This window comes from Brassica napus, chromosome C7, assembly GCF_020379485.1.
Source record: "Brassica napus cultivar Da-Ae chromosome C7, Da-Ae, whole genome shotgun sequence".
Lineage (NCBI taxonomy): Eukaryota > Viridiplantae > Streptophyta > Magnoliopsida > Brassicales > Brassicaceae > Brassica > Brassica napus.
Window position 1 is genome coordinate 45,380,855 of NC_063450.1, and position 24,188 is coordinate 45,405,042.

Below are 24,188 nucleotides of genomic sequence, written 5' to 3' on the forward strand. Positions count from 1 at the left end.
AAATATGAAATTACGAACCCTACTTTCTCCCTTTTCGATTCGTTTTCTTATAGCATTCGAAAATCGTAAAGGTCTCTTCTCTCTACAAATAAAGCAACCGGTTTTATTAGAAAGCTTCAAAGCTGGATCCATTAGCAAGCAACGATCGTCTTTTCTCTCCACCGTCTGCATCTTCGATAATCCAGTCGGAGGTAAGCAACGGTTTCTTTTTTGATTGTTTGATTCCTTTTTTGCATTATATTGATTATGATTTCTTTTGTGATTGTTTGATTCCTTTTTGCGATTGTTAATTGCTTACTTACGTATGTGTATGCAGATGGGTTCTTCTCCTACCGATCAACAAGCTGAAATGAATCATGTATTAACAGATGAAGAACTATCTGCAGATGAAGAAGTACAAACACCGGGTTCGAGAGATAAAGCTGGAGGTTCTGGTGAAGGGTCAAGAAAAAGGACGAGGTCTGATGTTTGGGAGCATCTCAGCAGGCTACCAAACAACTACGACAGATGTAAATGCCGCTATTGTAGTAAAGAGATGAGTTGTCCAACCAAGTCAGGGACCACCAATCTGAGGAAGCATCTCACTAACTGTAGGTCATTCATGGCTTGGAAGGCTGCAAATAAGTCAAAAACCCAGTCCCGGTTAGCTACAGATGCAGAAGGCAACATGAGTGTTGGTAAGGTGGATGACAGAGTGTTCAAAGATGCTACCAATGAGATGATAGTCTTAGCAGAGTTACCGTTTAACTTTGTGGAAAGCTTGGCGTGGAAACACTTCTGCAACAAAGTGCAGCTACAGCCGCCTGTTTGTAGGAAGACATGTACAACGGAGATTGCGGCAATTTATATGAAGAGGAAAGCAGAAATGAAGAAAGTTCTTGGACAGAACAAGCAAAGACTCTCTCTGACAACAGATATATGGACTGCTCCTTACACTGCGGCTAGTTACATGGTAATTACTGCTCACTTTGTTGATTCAAACTGGAAGCTGAGAAAGATGATCATAGGGTTTAAGAATGTGGATGATCACAAAGGGTCTACAATTGCGAGAGTTCTTGTGGATTGTTTAGCAGAGTGGGATATTAAAAGAGTCTTCTGCATCACAGTTGATAATGCCACAGCTAACACAACATCCATGAAGAAGTTCAAGGAAGAATTTATCAACCAAGGAGAAGATGCACTGGTTTTGAATGGTGAGTTCTTGCACATTAGGTGTGCGACACATATTATTAATCTGATTGTCAAGGAAGGGTTAAATGAGGTGGATGATAGCGTCAATTCCATTCGAAATGGTATTCAGTACGTGAGGTCTTCAACCAACAGACAGAAGTCATTCGAGTTTCGGGTTGATACGGGAAAGATGACCAGAGGAAGCCTTCCATTAGATGTCAAGACAAGATGGAACTCGACGTATCTGATGCTAGACCAAGCAATCAAATTCAGGGCAGCTTTCGAGAAGATGGAGGCTGAGGACAAACCGTACAATGACTACTTCTTGGAGCTTGAAAATGGGAAAAAGAGGATTGGACCGGCTTCCACAAGAGATTGGGAAGAAGCTGAGAGGTTGCTACACTTTCTTATCATCTTTTACAATTCAACTTTGATGCTCTCGGCGACAAAGGGGATTACGTCGCACAAGATCTACAATGAGATTGTCACCATCACGAGTAATATTTGCAAGATAAGCTCTGCACCAGGTGCTGATCACACACTACAGTTGAAGGCTTTGACGATGATGGGGAAACTAAGGAAGTATTGGGATCCATTTACGGAAGTATCTGAGCCTGAGAGTAGTAACTCTAAGAAGTGTAAGATGAATAAGATTTTGATTGTTGCCTCTGTTTTTGACCCTAGGAAGAAGATGAACTTTGCTAACCTCTGCTTTGAGAAGCTCTATGGAAAAGAAAGCATCGAGTATACTCTGCTTTCTGAATCAATTATGGATATCTTGAAGCGCTTATATGATGAGTACAGTGTTGGATACAGCACAAGTGGTGGGGGATCAGGTGGTTCACAGTCTCAAGGAGGATCTTCTTCACAGCCGCAGTCGCAATGCAGTGGTGCTGCTGCAGTTCTCCAGAGTCAAATCATAGGCAACGGGATCGGGTATGAAAGAATGGATAATCTGTACGAGGAGCTTGTCGAAGAAACAGGTACACAAGATTCTAGTAATGAGTTAGAAGTGTATTTGAGAGAGAAAGTAGAGGTTACAAAAGGTGGTAATGGACTTGGAACCGAGTATGATGTTTTATCATGGTGGAGAAGAAACAGTGTGAAGTTCCCGATCCTGTCTCAGATAGCTGCTGATATTCTTGCGGTTCAAGCATCATCTGTAGCATCAGAAAGTGCATTTAGCACTAGTGGGAGAGTCTTAGACCCATATAGGAGCTGCTTGACACACTTTATGGTCGAGGTGTTGGTGTGCACGGAACAATGGTTGAAATCCGAGATTCACATAAATGAGAAGGGCATTGTTACAATAGACCAGATGCTTTCAGATGTGGAGCAACAAGATGATCTTCTCAGAGGTATGATTCACTTCTTTTGAACTCTTTACAATAGATCTTGATGCTTGAAGTTTAGAACACTTATATGTTTTGCTTTCTTTTTCCCTAGAGTTTGAAACTGGATGCAATGTGGAATAAGGAACGGACTGTTGAGTATGGACGAGTGAGAGTGACTGTCTCATTTGTATGGACGAGTGAGAGTGACTGTCTCATTTTCATTTTCAGTTTGATGGTTGCAAGTTGAAACTATGTTTTATTTTCTGTTTTTCATTTTCGGTTTGGTGGTTGAAACTATGTTCTACTTTCTGTTTTTCATTATAAGTTTGTGTTCTTGTTTAATTCTTCAAGTACTTTGTCTTTGACACTTAAGTTAATGAGTTTGGTTCGAAAATCAGGTTTAGTTTGGCATTGTGATATCGGGTACCAAATTGTTTCGGTTTAGATTGCGGGTACTATTTTATCCGAACCGTTAAATAACCAAATTGTTCGGATCGAATATGATTACTTTTATTGAAAAACCGATCCGACCCGAAACCGAACCGTAAGTCTTCCAAGTACCTATTGGATACATATTTTAAATAACCGAGATACCCATACCCGATCGGGTCCTACCCGAAACCGAACCGAATACCCGAATACCCGAAATCCCAGGCCTACTTTGAAGTCAAGAATCTCATTCACCGTTCGTTAACTACCGAACACCATTCCACGTGGCTGGCTACATGTCCTTGGATCATGCGTATTTGTGATAAGTACTCGATTGTCTCCAAAATACTAGGAGTATAGTATAGCTTCGCTTGCAGTCTTTACAAAACTACAGATTAGAGTATGATTATTACAAGATTCTGAATTGGATTCTTAAGAAATTATTAAATCTATTATATTAAAAAAGAATCATTCTGAATAAATCTACTTATACAAGGTTGTTAGACTATTTCACTAGACTATTAATATTTTGGTCTTATCTTAAATTTATACTAACAATATATTACCATATATTTTTTTAACAATGATTTAATCAATATAATAGATGATATAACTAGATTTTCTAAATTTTCTAAGATTTACCTTAAATAAAATATTTTAAATTTTTGTGACATGAATCAAAAAGCCATCCGTGATACTTATATATTTGCCGATCATATCTACAATATAGCCTAAAAGATAATTAGCTATATATTAACTAATAATAAATAATACTCATTTCTTTCATGTAAACAAAACATTGTGAGATTCACGAGTGGACTATTATTATTTAAACACATGACATATAGACTATGCAATCAGAAAATATTTACTTACGGTTTTAACAATTTATGGTTCACGACTTCACATAGTTTTGACTGGTAAAGCTAAAAATACACATATTAGACACATATCAGACCTACTGAATACACAAGTTTAACAATATTGATTTTTTATATTTGTATATAGTCCACGAAGTTTATATTAAAATGATTTACAGTTATATATTTGTCAACCTTAGAGCAGTGTCCCAAAATGTGTATATATGTAGAAGGATAATCCTAAACTCTAAATCCTAAAAATAATAAATACATATACTGGTGTATAAAATATATGGTCAGTAAAATTTTGTCTACCTTAATATATTTACAAAATGGTTCAACTAATTCCCCTTAATAACATGGTTCAAACAATATAGGTTCGTTAATACTTCACATCCACGCAAGGTGCAAAACCGCTATAACAATCACAAATGTTTTCATCTGTTCGATAGTATAGATATTCTTAATACTGAAAAATGTGAATCACTCAAAAATGTGAATAAAAATGTGAATTATTAATACTGAAAAAAAACTTAATCAATCAAATATTCTTATAAGAAATATTTAAATTTATCTGAATTATCTGATATTTCATCCAAAAATAAAAATATGACTTTTACCTGAATTATTTAAGATTATGCTTAAAGTGAGAACCAAACCAGAACCGAATTGAACACAAGATTTTAACAGGTTTTTAAAATTGGTATCTAAAACAAACTAAAAACCAAAACAACTAAACTGAAACCAAACTCAAACTTATAAATAACTAAACAGTTCCTATATTTCTTGAATAAAAAAATCAAAAATTAAAAATCGAATTGAAACCGAACTAAAACCTTAAAAAGAACTGAATCGAAACCGAACGCGTAGCTTTAAACATATTAGTGAACTAACAAACAATAAGTTTATCAATAAAAAAAATTCCGCGCTTTTAAGCGCGGATCAAAATCTAGTAAAAAATATTATATATATATATATATATTGTTAGGTTTTTCAAACCATGAGAATTCTACTCCAAAAATATTTTATTTCTGAAATACGTTTGAGCATTACTGCATTAGTAAAAGAAAATAATAATATATACGTTTGAGCTAGAATTCTCATAATTTTAAAAATCCGACAATACTTATAATTTAATTATTCAATAATTTTAGAATTCTATTAAGAACTTGCAGTAATCATTTTTACAAAAAAATCCGGCTTTTGTGGTATGTATTTAAGCACATATTTTAAACTAATTTTATTATATCTTTTAATGTGGCAAGTTATGTTTGTTTTTGTTATGAAAGTTTTGTCTCTTTACAATGAGCAAGACCTCAAAAGCTCCGAAATTAAATCATCTTACATTAAAAACCATTGTTATACATAACTAGAAACACACAATCAACAATGAAAATATACCACTAAACACACAGCAATCTCAACTATTTTCTTCATGCAACATAGGTCACTTTCTTACATAACTACATTATCCCTACTAATACCATACCACCACACATCCAACGAGTACAAGCACTATTATTTTCTTCATGCTAGTTTTGGCTTCTGCCAACACTTGTTCTACCTTATCAAATAATTCTTTTTCCACCTTCATTTGCACTCTCTCATCCAACAATACTATGTTCTTCCCATCTCTCTCAATTCTTGCTCAAACGTCACAGTTTTGAATTTCAATGTTTCAACCTTATTTAGCAGAGCCTTATCCATTTGAAAATATGGTCATCATTCATAAGCAACATCATGAGTTCAACAGACAAAATCAACCACATATAGCTTATTAACATCAACCACAACACATGCAAGTTAAACAAAACCAATTAAGTGTTTTCATTAGTGAATTCACCTTCTTTGATGCAGCTTGAGCACAACGAAAGTATCGTCAATGAGGGTTCTGATCGTATTTCGAAATCAGAGCGAGAATGTCAATCTTACACCAACATCATTTTGGAACCCCCATTGTCCTTCCATCTTTACGAATAGAATCATTTCCACTAGACGTATTACTCGAAGCCCCTGACATTCTTATTCCTCGATTCTTCAAAGGCAGAGAAAGGGGTTTTAGGGTTTTTAGTTTTCAATTAGGTTAAATTGGGGATTTTAGATCTGTCAGGTTTATTAAGAAATGTAATGTCGGGTCGGTTTTTCTGTCTGCTCAGGTTTTATGTTTGGTCGGGTTATTGTTTGGTCGGAGTTTATGTCTGGTTGGGATTTCAGTTTTGTATCGGGTATTGAAGATTTTGAATTAAGACTAGGTGATATCCGCGCTACGCCGCGGAAAATTATAATACAAATTAATTTTACATATAGATTCATGCAATTTATTTTTCATGAGAGAAGGGTTGAAAGATTATATGAGATTCAATTTATATCCAACTTTACAAATTTGGTTAAAAAGTAATAGTAGTTTTTGTTTGTTTTATATTTGTCGTATTAATACAAATATTACTTAATAGATCATATATATCTATCTATACTACTATTTACAAAGTGATTTTTTGCAACAGATCTCTCATTAAAAATCAGAGTAGTTAATATCGTTCATACTCTTAATGAATAAAATATATAAAATAGATAAAAATAAAAACGAATTTAAAATTTATTTGATTAGATAAGTGATTAAAATTAATAATAAAAAGATAATCCAAAATCTCAAAAATTATATTTAAAATAAAAAGATAATTTATATATATGTTGTGTTATCCAAATATATCTATACTAATATTTGAGAAGTGATTTTGCTGATTCGTCATATTCTCCATTTTTTGGTAATTTTCTTTATTTATCATATTTTTATTAGGTTTTAGCTAAATCATTGATTTATTATTTGTTTTAGCTGAGTCACTAATTTATTAATTTAAAAAATACTCTTAACAAATATTATATATATTAAAATCGAATTTTGTTTTAATAATATTAAATTTATGTGTTATATTAAAATTTAGCTAGTTTTTCTTATTTATCATATTTTTATTAGGTTTTAGACTTTTAGCTATGTTATTGATTTACTATTAGTTTCTAACTGACTCGCTAATTCATTAATTTAAACAATACCCTTAATGAATTTCATATATAATTAAAAAAAAAATTGTTATCATATAAAAATTATATGTTATATTAAATATTAAATAATTGATTCTAAAATAATATAATAAAATTATCAAAAATCTTAAAATAAGATAATTCTTATATATATTGTATTGCTATCTGGAAGCAATATTTTTTATTATAAAAGTTAAAAAATTAAGATACAAAAATAATTCTAATTAAATATTAGTCAAGAAAAAATATTTATGTAAAGATATTTTCTAAATTATTTCTAAAAAGATACGTGGTCCGGACCGAAAAAGTTGACAAATGATCATTTAAGGAATTTAAAAAATATTGGGACGTCAATACGAAAAGGAAGTATTAGTCGGTGAGTATTTTTAATATCATTTTGTGTTTTTTATTTATATGTTCTAATTATGTTATGTTTGTTCATCAGTTATTCATTATAATGTTGTGTTTAGACATTATTGATGAAGTTGTGAATGTTTGACTTTTAGAAGATCTAATTGCAAAAGGAAGATCTTCAACTATGACATGATAATTTGAAATTTTAATATGTAATGTTACCGTTTGACATGCATACCGTGATTTGGGTATGCAACGCAAGTATCATATTTCTTTACATCGGTCTTGAAAATCACCAACGGTATGTATTTTTGAATTTTTCCAAATTCTCTGTATAGTTATATGTGTCCAAAAATGGGTACCACTAAATTAAAAAGGTTATTTTCATATTTTTACAACGTGAGATGAGTAGGATCAAACTTCGATCAAACTTGAATCACCGAAAATAAACTGAGTTTTTTAAAAAAATTGCCATTTACCTTTTATTCAGAAACTATATAAACAAAAAAAACTCTAAAACTGCTATTGTACTCGAGAAAAAAATGTTAAAATTAGACAAATATCACTTCAATATTTAAGAAAACTGTTAAATTCGGATTCAATCAATTAGATAATTCAACTTCGAGATAGAAGAAACATGTATAAACAATAAAAAAAATAACTCTACGTAATAATCAATTGAGATTTGGCTAAAACCCAAAAAACATGCAGTTATTTAAATATTTATATCTAATTAAATAAATTAGAATAAATATAAAAATTAATATTTAAACAAAATTATTAGGAATATCAATTAGCCTGCATAAAATGCGGGTCCACGCCTAGAATCCATGTGGTCCGGACAACTATCCTTGGATGGATATCAGTTGCAGCTACGTTGATAAGGAGCCTCCTAGAATCGTTTCTATGTATGCATTTCATCATATGCTTCTCTCTCTCTCTCTCTCTCTCTCTCTCTCTCTCTCTCTCTCTCTCTCTCTCTCTCTCTCTCTCTCTCTCTCTCTCTCTCTCTCTCTCTCTCTCTCTCTCTCTCTCTCTCTCTCTCTCTCTCTCTCTCTCTCTGGAGTATTTTCTAGGGGTGAGCATTTTACCCGATATCTGAACCCGTATCCGGATCCGGCCCGAAAAAACCCGAACCGAAATCCGAACTGAAATAGAAAAATACCCGAACTGGTATTGGTTTAGGAGAGACTGGATATCCGAACCCGAATGAATATCCAAAAACAACTGAGCATATGTATACTTACCCTTATATTTCTAATTTACATCTTTCATTTTATTTAAAATATTTATATTGACGTTACAAATACTTTAAGATTATGTAATATATATGTAATTACATAGAAAATAATTTGATATTCACTTAAAATTCATGTCAAGTTTTTTTGTTTTATGTATTAACAAAAGTTACTTCCAAATTTAAAAATAATAGCCAAATTAATATCTATTTATTTTTGAAATGGTATCTCTAAATCTATTAATCATTCAATCTATTAAAAATTGAAAAAAAAATCCGTTAAGTGAAATCTATACTTTTAGATATAAGAAACTTAAGAAATGGAAAAAAAATTTGTCTGCGAAAAAAGAATTTAATTTTTTTTTTTCAAAATCTAAATATCTGAATCCGATCCAAAATAACCGAACCCGAACTAAAAATACCCGAATCGGACCCAAAATACAGAAATATCTGAACGGGTTCTATACCCTATACCGAGATACCTGAAAATCCGAAATACTTGATCCGAACCCGAACGGGTATTCGAACTCACACACCTATTATTTTCACCTAGAATGAAACGGACATAATGCACGTTTTAATTATATGATGGGCTGGAATGGTTTTCCTTTTCTACTAAAATAGGCTGAAATTGTGTACAACATAAAAACTACATATACGAACTAAATGTAAGAATCAAGTCTTGGGAAAGAAGATTAAGCTTAGGTGTAAGAATATGTGTACACACAAAATGTTTTAATTGAAGTTTCAAGTTTTTTTCATTTATTGACATGTCACCTTCACAATGTTTTTCAAATCTAATCTGTCATCTCCTTGAGAAGCACTTGTGCTATTATTGTGTTGATTACTAAGCAGTGACAAAACCAAAATCTATGAAGAAATAAGATTTAAACTGTTTTATCGGAAGATATATAATGAAGTCATATTTTGGGAGACATCTAATGATATATGATATTTTTCGTGGAGAAATAGCTCGGTGATCCAATTTATTTTTCATAGTTTTTAATATTTTCTTATCAATTTTCATGATATATTTCTTTTTAAGATTTTATATTTTTCCTTTCATGATTTTTGTATATATTCATAAAAAGTATTTTTTTATTTCTCTCCAAATTTAGGGATGTAAAATAAATATATATGTTTCCCAATATTTTAAAGTTTAGAACTTTAAAACCTTTTTTCAAACCGTCTCTCTTTTTCTGTATCTCCATGCGCTGCCACTATTGAGAGCCGAGTTCTCAATCCCCAAACTCCAAACCCTAATTAATCCTTTATTCCACCATAAATAAGTCTTTCAAAAAGTTCATATTCTTTCCAAACCCTATATTCATTTTCGATTTGGATCTTCATCTGCCTCCTTCTTGAGCCTCTCCTAAAACCAAGGTGAGAAGTTGGTTGCTCATTTTCCATATTTGGTTCATAACTCCTTCCACTAGTCTAATATATTATATATAATATTAAATCTTGCTTGCTAGATCTTGATTGTTGATTGCTGCAACAATATTATAATGACCTAAATTATATTGATATGACTGTAAACAAAATTTTATTCATGTAATTGTTAAATTTATAATTGATGCTTAATGATTGGGACAAGGAACTTAAAATGTATATTTAAGTTATTTGGTGATAAGTGGATTGGTTTAAATCTCTTATATTACTCATGTCGTATTTGAAAATTCTGATATTTGCATACGACCTCTTGAGATAATGATTCGCATAACCATTAATCTTGACAATATACTAATATTGGATTTGGTTTGGGTCAAATCGATTTCAGTTTGGTTAAATAGTATGTGTTCGGACTTTGATATCATGTTAAGTTTCATAGACTTCTAACTTAAAATTAACTGATGATACATGGATTGGTCCAAATTCCTTATATATTATTTATGTTCTATTGAAATTTCCGATATAATTTTACTGATAATGATTGTTATAACCATTAATCTCGACGATATCTCGGTATTCGGGTTGGAACAAATCGTTTACACATCGGCAATAAATCCAATGTATAAAAGTCTCTGGAAATTCCATTGTATTCAGAATTTTTTTTCAAAAAAAACTGAAAAAGCATTTTGTTTCGGTTTCATAACTTTCGACGCTAGTGTTTTCAACATGGTTGCTAGAAGCTTAAACATGATCTTATAGATTGTGTTACATCACACAACTGCGAGGTAATCTTTTCATATTTTGTGCATCCATTATCTTGGAGACCCAACCTAAAAGCGTTACGTTAAACTCTATAAGGTATAGATCTTACGACATACATCCATTGTGAACGTCGAATGATTGCATCGCAGTGACAAAGTCATGGTCTGCAACGGACCAAGGAGCAACAAGTGTCATGTTTTGTTTCTTTTTGGTTTGTTTTAGTGAGTGTATTTCCTTGTTTGGTTAGTGTGTTTTCGTAATCTCTGGCATTTTCTGTTGAATATCTGAGTCATTAATGCAATTAAAGAACTTGGATCCTCTTAACCGTCTCTTCTAACATCTCAGTTTCACGTTTTTGTGATGGTTTCATCTCTTGACAGAGAAAAAGAAGTTGTGAATATGGGAGCTCCAAAGCATAAGTGGACACCGGAAGAAGAAGAAGCTCTTATGGCAGGAGTACTCGAACATGGAATCGGAAAATGGCGTTCGATTCTCGCAAACCCTGAGTATTCCTCTGTTTTGCACTCTCGCTCAAATGTGGATCTCAAGGTAAATAATTAAAAAACAAGAAACGTTAAAGAGATTAGATAAGGGTTAATAGAAACTTGAAACACTTTGTCAGGACAAATGGAGAAACATAAGTGTAGCAGCTACTTGTGGATCTAGGAAGAAGGCTAAGCAAGGTGATGATGGAGGACAACAGATTATTCCAGCATCTGCTCCTCTTGCACTCTCATATGAGCCACCACAAGATCTCTTCACAAGGTTTTGACTTCTTGTATATGAGATATCTGATCAATTCTGTGAAATGTTTTACATATTGGAAAGAGTCTAACATTCTTGAAAAGCTCAAAAATATGTCTTCCTTCTTGTAGTGTGGATAACATGATTTTGGAGGCTATAACTAACTTTACGGGACCGTTGGGTCCTGATAGAAACTCAATCTTGCTGTATGCAGAGGTAACTCTTAAGCATTCTTTTCTATGTTTTATTCCTTGAGTCATCTATTCAAATCATCATTAGACTTGGTGTAGCTGTAACTTTTTTTATTCAGGTGAAAGCTAATATGCCAATGTATATGGAACCGCTTGTGACTTCAAGACTTGAGCATTTGATCAATATTGAAACAGTAGTTAAGGTAAAGAAAGAGAGACTTTGATTGAAAAAATAACTGTGCTTATAATATAAACTTTTCTTATGACTCAGTTTAACAATTGTTGTGTTCTCTCGTCTCTCAGATAGAGCACATGTACAGTGTTTCTCAGGGCTATGCAGCTGCAAAAGCAATAGCAGAAGCGGAGTTGGCACTAGCAGAAGCGGAAGTAGCGGCAAGAGAAGCGGATAACGCAGAAGCCAAGGCCGAAGCTGCCCGTATTTTCGCAAAAGTTGCAATGAAAGCTTTGAAAGCAACTCGGTAAGAGATATTTGTGATGTTGTTTCTGTGCTGATAGGGGAGACAGATCATGTCATGTCTGAACCTTGCATCTAAACTTGCACCTTTGTTATGTCAGATTCTGTTTAAAACCTTCTCTCTCTCTCTTTTTTTTTTTAAAGTTGTTGTAGTAACTTTATTACCTTCAGGTTTCTCATGACCCATTTAGAGAAACTGGTTTGAAGGGAAACAAATAAAAGCTTTTGAACCATTTTATGTTTTGTGAGTTTCCAAAATTGCAAAATGCTTTAGAATAGAATACAATCCACATCTAATATACAGAGACAAGACTGGACCAGCAGCAGAGACAAGAAAATAGAGACAAACTCTTCAACCATCATCATTGTCACGCAGGCACCACACAATACAGGAAGAAGACTAAGAAGAGAGAATGTGTGAAGTTTTAGTTCTTTGATTTTGAATGCTTTACAAGCCAATCAATGACCTGATCAATGTTGGTAGAGTTCTTGCAAGATATCATGAAACAGCACACTTCTCTATCCGTAAGCGACTGAAGCTCCCTGCAAACACAATGGAATACAAAAAAAAAAAAACATGATCAGATCGAGCAAAGGGGAGACAGACTCTTGTGATGTTTAGTTGAAGAAACAAGGCATACATTTCGTGGGTTAAGGCTTCTTTGGAGAGAGCTCCAGGTTTGTCGATCTTGTTCCCAAGAACCAGAAGAGGGATACCGTTAAGAGAAGTCTTGCTCAACAAATCATGGAGTTCGCTTTTGGAGACACTTAGGTTGTCAGGATCTGCAGCATCAACTACATACCTGCAGGATAAAAAAGACTCTTAACATGAACCAAACAAAAAAAAAAAACTGAAAAGAGAGTTGAGTGTTAAAGAGATCCTTACACAATGGCGGAAACAGCGCGGCAATAACGTTCCCACATGCTGCGGAACCTTGGTTGACCACCAAGATCCCATAGCTTGATAGTAACATTTCCTTTTGTTACTTTCCTCATGTTAAAACCCACCTGAATAAAAATAATATTTATGTTATTCCGGTATTGATGTCTTTTAAAGATGAACTGTATAAGCGAAAAGGATGTATCACTTACCGTAGGAATCATGTCCTCACTATATCCACCAGTCTAATAAAACAAAAAGATAAAAGATATCAAACTGAATGTTAAGACGAGAATATTAAAAAAAAAAAAGGTTGTTTGTCAGGAAGAAGCAATATATACTTACTGCAACAACATTGACAAGTGATGTCTTTCCTGCATTCTGAAGCCCTATCAAAGAAAGTTCCATTTCTTGCTTGAAGAAGAGGCTGCAAAAAAAAAAAAAAAGCGTAACCCAAACAAAACAAGTGAACCTGTGTTCTGTCGGAATAAGGAACATAATTGTCAACCAGCAGACAAGTTTAATCGGTCTATTTCCAGCAATGTGTTAAATGCATACAAAACATGTTCGACGAAGAAAAAGAAAAAGAAAAAACATATTTTTACAGCTACATAGATTGAAACTACACTGACATGTTCATTCTTCCACAACCTTGCTCTCTTTCATGTCCTAAAGCCAAACCGATCACATGAAATCTTCACCAGATTCTATCACGCATTGTTTATAAACTGGCGTTCATAATCTAAGATAGTTTCTAGTTGATTGTCACCACAGAAAGAAGGAACGAATTAGCTTCTAAAGCCCTAAACTTGGCAATCGAAATCCAAAAAAAGTTGATTTGAAGCTATTGAATTCGAATAAAATCAACAAAAAAAAAAAAGAAACTCAATATACGATTCAAGATGAGATCATCTCACCTACGAAGCCAATTGAGGAAAGCTTCCCACAAACCCATTGAATTGATTCACTGAAGAGCTCAGAGCAGAGATTCGGAAACAGATGTCAGATCCGCCTGCCAAAAACTCTCGTCACGGATCTCTTTTGAGAGGTCTTCAAAAGAGAAGCTTCTTCTCCTCCTCTTCCTCCTTCGTCGCTTACTAATGATTGAGAGAGAGAGAGACGGCAGGCAAACTCAAAAAAGAGTCAAAGCCACGAGATCTAGACCGTTTAAATTTTTTAATTCTGGGTCCTTTGTAATCAACGGTTCAGATCTTCTAAGCGTTTTATCTGCTGTTTGGTCGGTAGACCGAACATTATGGGTTAGCTATTTTTAAATAATATTTAATTTTGGTTTGGCCAATCAGAGTAGAGAGATACGGTGACAGATAAACCAAAAGTTGGGAAGAAGAACATATAAAACACTCGTGATAAAGATGCGCGTGAACAACACGTACGTCCACTATTTTTTGGCCGGTGCCGCCAAAGGAGCTTGCGGTGCCGGTGATACTGGAGATCGGGGAGAGGTGCATTACATGTGTCGTTTACCAAAATCGTGGTGATTTTGTATGTAGATAAACATTTGATTGAGTTCTTAATCATGGGCTTTTTATCTGACCCACAGACCACAGTAATGGGTCAAACAAGATGATAATTTTATTAACCATGAATTTACTTTCCAAATAAATCTTTTCAAATTCTAAGTAAATTTCGCATTATAGGCCTTTGTTTGAGTATATTATGATTTTTTGTTTTTGGCTCAAGAACACACTTTTCATTAACCAAATTCAAGACCTTCAACTGGCTGATCAGCCTCTCCAAAAAATTTTAACCACATTGGCAAAGTCAGGATACAACTTAGGCACAAAGAACACTATAAGTTTTTTTCCCTGTTCTGTATGTAATTTTATTACCACTCCTTGAGTAATACTCCACATCAAAGCCTCAGATTTTCTACCATCAAAAGAGATTTTCTGCTATAGAGATTTCATTATCGGCCACATAGATTCTTCTCCACTGATTAGCCTCTTTACTGCCATGGAATCTGTCTCAAAGACCACTCTTGTATATCCAAACTTGGAGAGAGTGTGAATGGTTCATTTTAGTGCTTCAGCCTCTGCTTCCAACGCTTATCTCAATCTTGATAGCTTCCTCGCCCCTGCCCACACTAGATTTCCATGATGGGGTCTCTCTCCACCTATCCCATTCCACCTTCTCCCGTATCTTTTATTCCAGGCTCCATCAATGTTACATTTGATCCATGTTGGTGGTGGTGGCCTCCATCTCCGTTCAGATTTCTCTGTTGTGGTGTTTTTAACTTCTACATTTTTAATTTTTTCTCTGTTTTTGCACTCCCTCTCGTCCTCCTTTGCTTTAGTAATCGTATATTATGATTTGATTGTTTGATACTTGAGTGGGTATTCAGTCTATAATGATTTGATTGTAAGAAAAGTTTTTAGATGATTTTTAATTGAATTTAAATTTTATTATAATTTTAATTAAAATATTTTAAGGGATTATTTAAAAAAAAAAAATTGGCATGAGTATATATACTCAGTCGAGTGCGGGTCAAATAAAACCAGACCCGAATCCGGAAAAAGGGGTTATCTATTGTTTATAATTGCGTCAGTGAAATTAGGGCACCCGCAATAAACCCTTGTCGACCCGTTTCCACCGGAGAGATAGAGAAAAAAATATAAAATTTTACGGAGAGGGACGTCGTAACGATGGCTGACAGGGAGAAAAGTGGAGGAGATAGCAGCAGCAGCGAAGATGAGGATCCCAAGTGGAAAGCCGCCATCAATTCGATAGTCACCACCACCGCTTACGCCGCCTCCGCCACGAAGCTCGCAGCTACTACTCAGCAACACGAAGATGGAGACTTTCGAGTCAAACCTAAAAAGCTAACGCATGCCCAAATCAAGGTTAAGTCATTCTCATAACGTTGAAGAGATGGGGAAGTTTTCATGTTTAATCAATCACTTAATCATCTTATCAAAGTAGAGAATGTGAGTATAGTTTCAATGTCTATTGATCAGATGGTTTAAGTAGTTGAGTGTTCAGTTTCTTTATTAGTGTCTTTGTTAATGCTAGTTAAGGTTAAGTCATCATTGTAGCTGAGTAAGGTAAAGTTTGAAAACAGGTGAAGAAGCTTTTGAATGAGATGGTGGAGAATACTTTAGACTTTGTGAAAGATCCTGTCACTGTTGTTCCCCGAGATGAAGAACCCGAGAATGACTGTGGAGTTCGGCTGTTTAAGCGGTGTTCAACTGGCATTGTCTTTGATCATGTAGGTTAGTCATCACCACCATAACGCGCTCTTCTAAACTCCAGTTATGAATCTTTGATTATTTCAGTAAAGAAAGTTATTGTCTTGTTAACCAGATGAGCTTCAAGGACCTAAGAAGAAGCCTAATTTACACCCTTCTAGAGGAGTTCAAGGAAGCTCGAAAGAGGTTGTCTTTAAGCACGATTGTCCTGTTTTATAGCGGAACATCAATCTGTCAAGGCTGATGTCTCTTTTTTTTTTTTTTTCCTTGCTGCAGTTGAAGAAACGAATAAAATCAATTGCTGTTGACGGGTCCGATGTCTTGTCTGCTGCTGTGGAAGCAGCTAAGAAAGCTTCAGCTAGACTAGAGGCGAAAGAAGCGGCTGCGAAAGCTAAAGCTAAGAAAGAAGAAGAGAGAGTCGCTGAACTAAAGAAAGTAAGAGGAGAGAAATGGCTACCTTCCGTTGCACGTGCATTGCAGCTAAACAAAAATTCGACGGGGAGATCTGCAAAATCGTAAACATCCATGCAATCAAGTTCTAAGTTTGGAGAGAGAGAGAGAGAGAGAGAGAGATCATTTGGTCTTTTTGATGTAGTGAGAGTGAAGTTCTTCAGAGATGTTGTCTTCGTCTTTAATCTAAACGAATTATTCTATTCCATCATATATATTGTCCTCAACTTTTGCATGATTTTATATTGTTTCATGATCATATAATGAAACAAATTGTTTTTGACATTTATTTTACCGAAACTGCTTTAAAACCAATTAAATCATAGGAAAAATTCAACCAATAAAATTTAACATTTGGAGTTTAAAAATAGTTTTGGCTTTTTGTTTTCCAAGCAATTACCTTCTCTCAAGTTTTTCAGGTCACAGGTGTAATTTTTATGATAAAGGCCCATTATAAAAGAAGTCGCATAAAAGTCCAAGCCCAAGCCCATTATAAAAAAAAGCCGTAATTTTCTCCTAAACCTAGCTCTGTAACAGACTATATATTCTGTTAACACTCTCCACCGCTTCCTCCTTCCACAGAAAAAACCCTAAAAGAGGAGACCTTCCCCATTTCCAAAAACCCGGCGGCGAAGATGAAGTACAACCCAAGAGTCACCTCCTCCCGCAGGAAGAACCGCAAGGCTCACTTCACAGCCTCGTCAAGCGAGAGGCGCGTCATCATGAGCTCGCCTCTCTCCACCGACCTTCGCGCGAAGTACAACGTCAGATCCATGCCCATCCGCAAGGACGACGAGGTCCAGATCGTCCGCGGGACCTACAAGGGGCGCGAAGGAAAGGTCGTCCAGGTGTACCGTCGCAAGTGGGTGATTCACATCGAGAGGATCACGAGGGAGAAGGTGAACGGGACCACGGTGAACGTCGGCGTGCAGCCGTCGAAGGTTGTGATAACGAAGCTGAGGTTGGATAAGGACAGGAAGTCGCTTTTGGAGAGGAAGGCCAAGGGGCGTGCCGCGGCGGATAAGGACAAGGGGACCAAGTTTACTGCTGAGGATGTTATGCAGAACGTTGATTAAACACAAAAGGTTTATTTTATCTTTTTAGTTTTGATTATCAGCAACTACTCTTTGTGTTTCAAGTTTTGCTTTGTCGGATGTTTTATTTATCTTGCGGACATGGGAAAGTATCTTTTTCTATGCTTTTTATATGAATGGTTGCTTTCTTGATTTTGGTTAAGATATTGATGTGCTGTCTTAATTGATTTAAGTGTATGTAGAAGTGTTATGCTAGAGAATTGATAGTATGAGTCGTTGAATTTGGTAGCTATGATTAATTCATTCGAGTCGTTTGTGGTTATAAATCCAATCGTTCTATGAAGAAATCATGTTCGTTGTTTGTTGAATTTGGAAGATCCATTTTATTAGTGGTGGCTTTCTTTTTATATGCAATCTCAATTCTTAATTTAGAGGAAAATCACTCGTATACATCAGTTTCGTTACTTGGAATCTCTTCTGCTTCAAAAATAATGCTCTCTTGTTAGTTTATAAATTTATTGACGGTTTGTGATTCATGTTGCTAGAAACTACTTTATCAAATGCTCTTTTTTTTTCTTTTTTTTTTTTGAAACAATCAAATCAAATGCTCTCTTAACCCAATATAATCTCTGAAACATGAAAATAGTATAGAAGAAGACAACTATGGATTATCAGAAGAGACTCTTGTAACAAAGACAACTATTTTTATACATTTTTACCACCAGTTTCATTTCTCCCTTCCAAAAATCTTTTCCTCGACCAAAACTGATATAAAATGGTTTCATTTGGGCATTACCAAAATAGTCCAAAAGTAAAAAGGGAAAACGAATTTAAAAAACAGTGTACAACAGAAGGTTATGTTCTCAATAGTTTGTCGAGGCTCGTAGTCACACAACAAAACATTAAGTCCATCAGATGCATTGATAATTCTGTTTTTGTTCTCTCTGTTCGGGCATGAACCCATAGATCTTCCCTGAGGGTCTCTCCTGCCCAAACCGAAAATAGGAGAATTCAACTTGGAAAGAAAACTGATATATAATTGTTTCACTGAGCGTGGTTCAAGAATAGCCTAAAACAACAAATCCGAAAAATAATTCTTCCAAAACAAGTTTTAACCGAAAACAAAACGCAAAACCGAAACTCAAGTCCTTGGTAACTTGTAGCTCTCATCAAGGTTTAAGAGCAAGCGAGAGACCAAACCTCGGGTACTTCTCCAACGTCTTGGTATCAATCTCCCCAGAGATCGTCACAATCGATTTCACACTCGTCAAGTGATCAACCGCATACAATCCACCAACAGTAATAACCGAGAGGTGGTGTCGTAACCAGCTTCGGCACCGAATGAGATAGTTGGGGAGCCAAGAGTAGCTGTTAGATCGACCAGAGGGTTTTGTTTCAAAGCTGCGGTGGCTGTAACCGTCGCGTGATCATGGAAGTATTGAACCTCAAGCTGTTAAAAAAAGAGTTTAGAAAAATTCATCACTAATTATAGATTTAAGATTAAAAAAAGAAAAAAGAAATGACCTTGCTGGAGTTGTAATCAGGGACTTTGAAGGAAGCGATGGCTTTTGTAGAGGGGAGGATCTCAGTGATTGTGATGGTTGTCATGACCTTGTCCAAAAGTTGAAAAAGACATTTAAAAAAAAAAAAAAACTTGTTGTAGTAATTAGACAAAAGTTGTTAGTAAGGATCGAAGAGGACTCTTTTGTACGTTTGAATCAGTGTCGATCTTGACGTCGAAGAGAGCGTTTCGGTACTTGTATTGAGTGGAAACATCAGCAGCGTGGACTACTCCTTTCCTAAGGACAGTGGAAGTAAGAGCCTAGGGACAATAAACAAGTGTCAGTGGATCAATCACTAGGAAACATATGTTATTAGCTAAGCAATGAATTGGGGAATTTGAATTGAACTTACGACGCCGGAGAGAGTGTTAGTGGAGATACTGAACTTGTGATCGGTGTTGTAATCTCTCGTCAACAGATCTGTTTTACATGATGAAAGAAAGATTCTCTTTTTTTTTTTTAGATTTGGTCGTCCAAAGAAGAAGAAAAGAAACTTAATGCAACGCGGCGTTTTAGCCCACTGGAAAATCGAAAGCTGGAGGAGGATTATTTACCTCTGGCTTTTTTGCCTAGAGAGAGAGAGAGAGAGACCGAGAGGAGAATCCACAAGGTCAAATATACACTGAAGACTAAAGGATACGTGAATACTTTAAACCTTTGTCAATAATTAACAAAAGGGGTTTCGTGGTGTAGTTGGTTATCACGTCAGTCTAACACACTGAAGGTCTCCGGTTCGAACCCGGGCGAAGCCAATATTCTTTTGTTCTTTTTACTTTTCGGAAGAAAATTTAGGCTTCCAGTCATTGGGCTTTCGGATGGGCTCTTCTCAAGAGACTCACGCTGCAACGAAATGATGAATAACCAAATCATAGTATTATATTAGCTTACAAACTATATCTCATTTTTTTGGTATTACGTCGTGAGTCTCTTTAACGACTTACGACTGTAATCGATGATGGCTTTGAAACCAATTCAAGTACGTACGAACAAACCCAACAGTGTCACAACTTAAAAATTGTTGATGGTATTGGTAGATTTCAACCAAGTATTTAAACAAAAACTTAGATAATCAGTATAACCTCGGAACTTTTTGTTATTAATAAAGTTGGAGTTAGAACTTAGACGTTAATAAAATAAATCGATCATCAAAAAGAAGAGCTGAGTGGCAACAAGAGTTTTGTGTATTTTCTACGTTTATCATGACAAATCTTTACTTGCCAAGGACATATTTATTGTGTAGCCCAAGTTTATGTTTAACTTTTGTTGTTCTTTTTGTTCAAGTTAACTTGGGCTAAGAACACAAAATCAAAGGATAAAATTGATATTCTAATAAATTATTTGTCAGTTACATGTACATATCGAGTTCCATTTATAGAGTTATTTTTAATTATATAAATTTCTAAATACCTGGGAAAAAAACTGATGAGAAAAATAACATCATAAACCTTTAATATTTGGAATTGTGTTAGCTCATGTCCAACTCTATATTATCCGATTAGTACGGTATTGTCCATTTTGGCCTTAGTCAAACTCGCATGATTTTACTTTTGGTTTCCTTCCCAAATGGTCTCGTCTAATTAGAGTTGGACATCTCTTTATATATTAGACACTCCTTGTCTAATTTTTCAACGTGGGACTTAGTTTGATATCTCACATTCTCCCCCTCAAACTAAGGACCATATTCATCTCGTGTCCCACAAATGACTTTCGGGATCTTCTGACTTGATCTTTACCACATACTTCTCAATCCTAACTCGATGGGTCACGTTCCTATTCAAGGGGTATTTTGGTCTTCTTGCAGATTTCTCGTCAACCGCTCTTGATACCAATTGTTGGAATTGTGTGAGGCCATGTCCAACTCTATATTATCCGATTAGTACGATATTGTCTACTTTGTACTTTAGTCAAGCCCGCATGGTCTTACTTTTGGTTTCATTCCCAAAAGTTTTCGTTCTAATTAGAGTTGAACATCTCTTTATATATTAGACACTACTTATCTAATTCTCTAATCTGAAACTTAATTTGATATCTCCCGTTAATTTCCTAACTTTTTGATTTAAAATAATAAAAAAATCAACCTTTGATTTTCATGTAGAAAACACATTACATGACATTACATGAAACATTATAAATTAAAAAGAAAAATCAAATTTGCCATCAAATATCTCTCACTCACTCACTTGCTCCCTGGACCTCGTTTTTCTCAACTGTCCATTCTACATCGTTATCATTCCATGTAACTATCTTCATTTATTTTCTGTGGTATTATATATCTATTTTTAGTTAAATAAAAATACTGTTATTTTTTTATCAAAAAAAAATAAAACAAATAAAAATATTGTTATTCATGATTGAAAAACACAGTTAGAAAACAATTCTAGAAATTTCTTGAAAGAATTCGATAAAAAACTTGAGACCTAAATTTTTGTTCTAAATATCAAACTTACAAGCAAACATAATGAAGCTGGTGATCACAACCAATGTAGTAGCCTAAGCCTTAAGAAAGTCAAGTACCGTCTTTTTTAAGTCTCCACCAAATCTCCATCCACGTCCACCATACATAACAATCCACGTGTCCAAACCAAATAATCAAACTTGATCCACCCAATGAAAACACGACAGGCCAGCTATGGCCCAACGCCACACATCACAGATTCACAGGTGAAAAGATTCGCTAAACTGGCCAAACCTTTAAACTAACTCTGCAGAGATTGTCAACTCAAAAGCCATCAACAACATATCCACGTTTACTAATGTAAATTATGAGTGGTTATATAGTGTTAGTAAATATTTTTATTTGAAATCTCTGTAATTGTTCTCTTTTTCTATGTATAATATTTTTTTCCCTTTGCAAAAAAAAAATCAATAAGGATAGATTGAATTAGCTGATTAATACATGATTTGGACCGGTACCTATCGCCAAAACTGGCACAACTTTGATAAGTACTTTGATATGTCATCTGTGTGAATGTGTTACCTTTTTCGGGGTGTCAATAAAGGTTGATGTTAGACTCTAATACATATATAGTTAGCTTGATTTTATCCCACCGCACATCATTTAAATATAGGCATTCTTAGATTAAGCATTATAAGAAAACAAGTTGGTCCTATTGAAAATATGGGGTTTTCAGTTTCTGATGTAATTAATTAATCTGAAATTTCATATATTTATATGTTTATATGGTGTTCAGATTCCAGTTTTCATATATTTTTATGTACGGAATGAAATTAGTTCAATGTTTATATTTCTCTCTACATATTAATAAAATATAATAATTATTAAAGATTAAAAAATAGGATGAGACATTAATGGCTATGGAGGAATAAGAGAAGAAGCACCACTTAGAGCCCACGTTCCAACTCTTAATCACCCAAAAATTATACACAAAGACGTGCTTCTCACATCTCATCTCACTCCCTCACCAGCTCACTTCACTCAATCCTCTTTATCTTTCTTTCCTTTTTTAATTGTTATAAAACAATCTCTCTCAATCCTCAAGTAATCAGAGGTGACCATATGGCACTCGACACTCTCAATTCTCCAACCTCCACCACCGCTCCTCCTCCTTTCCTAACCAAGCCGGAGAATCTCGAGTCGTGGACCAAAAGAAAGCGCACAAAACGACACCGAACTGTAGATCAGTCACACCCTCCTTCCGAAGAAGAGTATCTTGCTATCTGCCTCCTCATGCTTGCTCGTGGCTCCTCCTCCACCAATGATGGTAATGATCATCCCTCTCCTCCTGCTCCACCGTCCGATCATCACCACCGAGACTACAAGTGCTCCGTCTGTGGAAAATCTTTCCCGTCTTATCAAGCGTTAGGTGGACACAAAACCAGTCACCGGAAACCGGTTAGTAATACTAATTGCCAAGATACTATTAACACTGGTAACGGTTCCGTTACTAATAACGGAAATATTACTCATAAGTGCTCTATCTGTTTTAAGTCGTTTCCCTCTGGTCAAGCACTGGGTGGTCACAAACGGTGTCATTACGACGGTGGTAACGGTAACGGTAGTAATAATCACGGCTTTGACCTGAATTTACCGGCTGATCACGATGAAACACTTGTAAGAGTCAACTCTCCGGTGAAGAATCAAAGTCGGTGTCGTGATTATTATTAATTTTTACCGATCAGCTAGCTAGTGATGATGGATCATTAGCTGAGATGTTGATGAGTCTGTAATGAAAATGATTGGAGTGGACTTTGGATTAGTTTTAGTTTCTTTTTTACGTATAAGAAAAGATAAAAATCTTCATACGATTATTCGTTTTTGGGTTTTGTTTATATAAAGTAAATAAAGAGGGATATATTTGGATTTGTATTTTGTTTTATTAAGAGAAATAATAAAGAAGAAAATGGATTAATGAAACTTCTATTTCTTGGAAATTTTCCTTTTTCATTTACTACTTCCGCAAGCAAAGGAGCCATTTCTATGAATAAGATTGTCAGTGATCTGTTCCTTACGATTAACTATTTTGCTAAACATTTTAAATATTTAAGTAACCAATTCCCAATTCGAAATAACATGTTTTGATTGGAGAAATTAGTATTAATTTTGGCAATGTTAGTATTAATTATTAAAGTAGTGATAGATCAGTTAGTAGTACCCAACGAAGCTAATCCTTAAGTGTCATGTCGTCTTTGATTACTATTATCCATTTGATTGGTTGGCAGTGGCACTCACACTTCCCTCCACGCTTTGATTTTTTTAAAAAATATAAATCTGTATTACTTCGTTTTCATGACTGTTAAGAGTATCTATTATGATAGTTTAACGCGTTAAAATATCGTACACGTCCTAGTCGATCCCAGTTCTTATGTTCTTCTAAGAAAAGGAGTAGTTATGCATTCCGAAGAAAAGGTAAATTTTGGGTATCTTCTCTGAATTTAGTGCCCATCATATATACATACAGACAAGTCGTACTATTTTTGACACTGAAAATTGATTTTTAGATCTTACATTATCGATATGTAAATATGACATACCCTTTTTTCTCATCATTTGAACACCATTGAATCAACCACTTAACAAATTCTAAAATTAAGTTGACCATGTAGATTGT

General features: G+C 34.7%; 5 protein-coding genes, 1 non-coding gene and 1 pseudogene across 6 annotated transcripts; 5 read left to right on the forward strand and 2 right to left on the reverse strand.

Moving 5' to 3' along the window:
- The first annotated feature begins 10,745 nt into the window (after positions 1-10,745).
- On the forward strand, positions 10,746-12,490 carry LOC106400510 (telomere repeat-binding factor 3). Its single transcript, XM_013840865.3, has 5 exons — positions 10,746-11,126; positions 11,200-11,342; positions 11,453-11,537; positions 11,632-11,715; positions 11,816-12,490. Exons 1-5 carry the CDS (start codon positions 10,938-10,940, stop codon positions 11,993-11,995), a joined length of 681 nt encoding a protein of 226 aa, XP_013696319.2. The 5' UTR covers positions 10,746-10,937; the 3' UTR covers positions 11,996-12,490.
- LOC106397161 (ADP-ribosylation factor-like protein 8a) lies at positions 12,204-14,025 on the reverse strand. Its single transcript, XM_013837728.3, has 6 exons — positions 13,785-14,025; positions 13,213-13,294; positions 13,080-13,112; positions 12,874-12,995; positions 12,629-12,790; positions 12,204-12,530 (listed from the first exon to the last, which is right to left on the reverse strand). The coding sequence occupies exons 1-6, from the start codon at positions 13,820-13,822 to the stop codon at positions 12,413-12,415; spliced, it is 555 nt and encodes a 184-aa protein (XP_013693182.1). The 5' UTR covers positions 13,823-14,025; the 3' UTR covers positions 12,204-12,412.
- Positions 14,026-15,414: 1,389 nt separating this feature from the next.
- Positions 15,415-16,808, forward strand: LOC106397647. Its single transcript, XM_013838269.3, has 4 exons — positions 15,415-15,728; positions 15,947-16,097; positions 16,189-16,259; positions 16,350-16,808. Exons 1-4 carry the CDS (start codon positions 15,531-15,533, stop codon positions 16,590-16,592), a joined length of 663 nt encoding a protein of 220 aa, XP_013693723.1. The 5' UTR covers positions 15,415-15,530; the 3' UTR covers positions 16,593-16,808.
- A 260-nt stretch (positions 16,809-17,068) lies between these two features.
- LOC106402150 (60S ribosomal protein L26-1-like) lies at positions 17,069-17,749 on the forward strand. Its single transcript, XM_013842824.3, has one exon. The coding sequence runs from the start codon at positions 17,159-17,161 to the stop codon at positions 17,597-17,599; it is 441 nt and encodes a 146-aa protein (XP_013698278.1). The 5' UTR covers positions 17,069-17,158; the 3' UTR covers positions 17,600-17,749.
- Positions 17,750-18,559: 810 nt separating this feature from the next.
- Positions 18,560-19,666, reverse strand: LOC106398653 (mitochondrial outer membrane protein porin 2; the record flags this gene model as incomplete). Its single annotated transcript, XM_048764299.1, is given in 5 exon segments — positions 18,560-18,827; positions 18,830-19,007; positions 19,082-19,168; positions 19,269-19,379; positions 19,472-19,666. Coding segments are annotated over 5 exon segments (672 nt in total), but the record flags the coding sequence as incomplete, so codon positions are not given.
- Positions 19,667-19,797: 131 nt separating this feature from the next.
- On the forward strand, positions 19,798-19,871 carry TRNAV-AAC. Its single transcript has one exon. It is a non-coding gene; the product is annotated as a tRNA-Val (tRNA).
- A 2,236-nt stretch (positions 19,872-22,107) lies between these two features.
- LOC106399519 lies at positions 22,108-23,500 on the forward strand (annotated as a pseudogene).
- The last annotated feature ends 688 nt before the right edge of the window (positions 23,501-24,188 follow it).